The sequence below is a fragment of the Salvia hispanica genome, chromosome 5, assembly GCF_023119035.1.
Source record: "Salvia hispanica cultivar TCC Black 2014 chromosome 5, UniMelb_Shisp_WGS_1.0, whole genome shotgun sequence".
Taxonomy (NCBI): Eukaryota; Viridiplantae; Streptophyta; class Magnoliopsida; order Lamiales; family Lamiaceae; genus Salvia; species Salvia hispanica.
In genome coordinates this window covers 1299702-1303835 of record NC_062969.1, presented here as the reverse complement: position 1 = coordinate 1303835, position 4134 = coordinate 1299702, and the positions used below count along the sequence as shown (strand labels likewise).

At 46.5% G+C, this 4134-nt stretch overlaps 1 protein-coding gene across 1 annotated transcript; it reads right to left on the bottom strand.

Moving 5' to 3' along the window:
• Positions 1-949: 949 nt before the first annotated feature.
• On the bottom strand, positions 950-2734 carry LOC125190616 (phenolic glucoside malonyltransferase 1-like). The gene has a single exon (XM_048087958.1). The coding sequence runs from the start codon at positions 2567-2569 to the stop codon at positions 1199-1201; it is 1371 nt and encodes a 456-aa protein (XP_047943915.1). The 5' UTR covers positions 2570-2734; the 3' UTR covers positions 950-1198.
• Between the last annotated feature and the right edge of the window lie 1400 nt (positions 2735-4134).

The following is a 4134-nucleotide window of genomic DNA, read 5'->3' as shown; positions in this document are numbered from 1 at the left end:
AATCGGCGATAATTAAAATTTTTTTTTTTTTTTTTTTTTTTTTTTTTTTTTTTGAACCCAACGGCTATTTTACATTCCACCCCTATAAATATTTCCTCCACTTCCTCCATTCATCACCCACAATCTTCATTCTCTCCATTTTCAATCTCTTCTCCCAATCTTCAATTTTCATCAAAATTATGAGCTTTTGGAAGAAAAGTTCCCGATCGGGTAAGGATAAGGGTAAGGGGAAAGAGTCGAGTTCACAAATTCCCAACACGGATGAAGCAAACGAGATGGATGCAGTCGTTGTTGGCGATGGGTTCTCCTCCCGGCCAACTTCCATACGGGGGTCCGTCTCCTTTGCAGACTCCTCCGGCGCGGAGACTTTCTCCGTACTTCAACTCTGCCGGCAGAATGCCCTCTCCAGCCGACGATGTGTATCGGCCCCAGTTCGACACCCCCGGATCAACCCCAGGCGACCAAGAATCTCGAGGCCGCGACAACTGGCGCGGAGGACTTCGAGGTGGAAGAAACGCCCACCGAGCCGCCTTCTAGGAGCGGGAGGGGGAAGGCGCCGGCGTCGTCGGCTGCGACTGATACGGGTTCCGATGAGAGGCCGAAGCGGGTAAGGACTACTTACACTCTGCAAGAGTCCGAGCTGATAGCCGGCCCTGGCTGGGCGGACACGTCACAGGACGCGGAGCGCAAAGCAACTACCGTGGTGAGATCATATTCGGGGAGCGGATTGCCGCGAAGTACCGGAGAGCCACAAGGCGCCTCAATGAAGGACCATGGCGGCGAGGCGATCCGTCGGCATTAGGAGCGCCTCATGAGGCTGCGGCGCACTTCAACGGTATTTATTCTCATAATAGCCATAAAATGGCATCCAACCGAGTAGCAGGCAAAAGACGGCCTAAGGAAAAATTTGGAGAAAATTTCTATCCCAAAACTCATTTTTGGAGTATGATAAGATAACATTTGAAGAATTTACTTCACTGTAGCTGCGAAATCGAATTACAATCTTACAGTATGTATAAATCACAGTAATCTTTCAATGGTTAAAACACGTAATTAAAAGAATTAACCTAAATCAATAGTATATCTGTTAAATCAAATGCTAACAAAATTACCAGATTCATAAGCTTAAATACATCCGCCTCGCCGCCGCAGGAAAAAATCCCCAATTTCCGAGCCCTAATTTTCGCCGCCGCGATTCTCACAGAGTCCTGATCGATTCCGTGAAAATCGCCGCGAACGCATCCAAAATCCTCTTCGGCCGCGACAGCGTGAACTCCAATCCGTCGTCGAAATCTCTGGATTTGCCGAGCGCCATCGACGTGTCTGTGTCAATCGACGCCGATTCGACCTTCCGCGGCCGTCCCCAGCCGTAGTCGGCGTCGTAGAGATCGAACCGCGGCGATCCAGCCACGCCGAAGAGACGCTTCCGGATCAAATTCCGAAAATCCGTCGGCCACTCCTCCGCGCCGTCGAGGATCCCCCTCTCGTTGTACACCGTTTTCTGGATCGCGACGCCGATGCTCTCCGCCGCGACGAGGAATCCTTCCTTCCCCTTCAGCAGGCCGTGCCTCGACTCCGCCTTCACCAGCGCGAGGCAGTTTCCGAAGTAATTCGCCGGGAGCGGCGGATCCAGGCGGCCGCGGCAGTCCGCGGCGAAGCAGAAGTACTCCGGCTCGTCGTCGGGGACGGATCCGGCCTCCGCGCGCACCAGGCACGCCCAGACCAGCGCGCACGTCGTCGTGAACGCCGTGACGTGCGTCTCCGGCCGCCGCCGCGCCACGAACGCCTTGAGCGCCTCCACGTCGTCGCGGCGGACGAGGAACGTCGCGCGCACCTTGTTGAACGGGAACGAGAACCGCCGCGGCACCACGCCGCGCGTCCGCCGCACGAGCTCCCAATACCTCGCGTCCAGCGCGCCGGCGCCGCTCACGGACGTCCGATCGTAGAACGGGAGCGATTTATCGTCGATCAGCCTCGCGTCGCCGCCGAATCGGTTCACGGAAGCCCAGGATTTGACGAATCGGACGATCGTGCTCGCGTCGCCGATCGCGTGGTGGTTCGTAAACCCCAGGCACACGCCGTGATCTGGAAACAGCGTCGCCTGCAGCGCGAGAACCGGCAGAACGACATCCTCCGGCGAGATCTTCGCCGGCGGAAGCTCCGGCACAAACGCGTAGAACTCATCCGAAAGCCGCGGATGATACCCGGTGAGGTGCTTAAAATCCTTATCGCACTCGGCGACGGTAAACGAGACCGAATCGCCGATCACGAAGCGAGAGAAAGGCCTGCCGCCGTTGATCGGATGCACGATGTTGCCGGCGAGGGGGAGGAAGTGATTGAGGGTGATGAGGAGAGAGGATTTGAGATCGGGAACGATGACTTCGACGAAATGGCGCCGGGAGCAGGGGAGGTGGAAGAAGAGGAGGCGCTGGACGGGGTGGAAGTAGAGCCACGTGATGTCGAAGTGGAGGAGCGGGAGAATCAGCTCCGTGACGGTGTCCGGCGAGGGCTGGATTTGGCAGCGGTCAAGCACGGCGGCGGCCATCGGAATTTCATGAGTTTGTGCCATAAATTAAAGAGGATTATTCTCTGCATAATTAGACTATATGCGTTTTTAAAAGGGGGAAGAGTTGCTGGGAATTTTTGAATTAAATATATTATCTTATATAGGTCGGCAATTAGGCACAATTAGTAGAATCACGTGACATTACTAGTAAAAATTAGGAGTAAAATTTTTGTAAAAATCACGTTCATTTTCAGTTATCACTTCATATATAGTTTCACCCAAATTAAAGTTTATAGGAGAATTGATTTGAACAACAATGTACCTAAGAATTATACGAAGTAAAATAAAATTTTGCGGACGGAGGGAGCATAACAGAATATGGCATCGTTACTTTGCAGTGATGAGATATGCGTTACACCGGCTCTAGCCAGTGGCAGGGTTAGTATTGCAATGCCATATCGGCTTCGTAAGTTTTTGTTGTGACGAACCACGATGAAACAGTTAGTCTTCCGTTGACAATTCTGTAGTTAGGTAAGCTTACATATTTCTTTAGTTTTAACGATGTAACACATTTTCTAGTAGTAGTGATTAAGGCTAACTTAGAGCATATAAATTGCATATTCATCATACAATTATACTGTAGGTGATCAATTGCATCAATTACTTTTAGACAATAATCTAGCCAAGATCAGAGATTATACAAATATAATTATATATTATTATGGTGCAGTTATCATATAATGCAAATGGTATTTAAATACCAATGGAAATATGGAATAATGTATTATCCGTCGGTGCTTTATATATAAATGTTGGGGACAGATATCAAAAGTCGCATTCTACTGGTTTGGTCTAGCTATTGTAGGAATTGATATTAGTACTATATAATTAGATACTTTATTACGTTCCTGTCCCTTCAAACTCTATTTTCATTTTCATCCATCCTAATAAAATAATCTCTTACTTATATAGAAATATCAATTCCATTCGTATTTGTGGGTTAATTAGAAGAATTTGTTAATTTTAGGGTGTTAGAGTTCGAATTGTATATCAAATTCATCATGATTATCCCACATTCGACTAGTCTGTAATTCGAATAGGATTGACTTAAAACTTGATGGGATGGTTGATATTCTTAGGCGCATGCAATTATTGCTAATTCTTCCCTCTAACTGATATAAAAAAAAGTTTTAACCCTAGGTGTTATAAAATGAGTTACTAAATATTTACAAAAATAATTAACCCTCCAATTTATATCTACTATATTTGCATAAATTTTAAAAAGTTCACATGAAATTCAACGGCCAGCCCTTAAATATCCCTATATTTGAAAATATATATTAAAATTTCTCAATATAAAAATGATACATTCCTTCGTGCCGTTCATGACCAATTGACCATCTCTTGTAATAGAGTTTATCTTTATATATGTGAATTGATTAAAATTAGATAGGTAGATTTGTAGATTTTGTCTTCTCCCAACTTTAAACATTTCATAGTTATATTTTGCTAATATTTGGTAGTTAGTTGTTAGTGATTGCCCCCACAAAGAAACGGTAGATGTTCACACCATCAACAACCCATTACACTAATTTCTTCATGTATAATATTATTACTATAGGACTTTA

Coding starts and splice junctions, on each gene's coding strand:
- LOC125190616 (XM_048087958.1), bottom strand. CDS start 2,569: ATGGCACAAACTCATGAAATTCCGATGGCCGCCGCCGTGCTTGACCGC.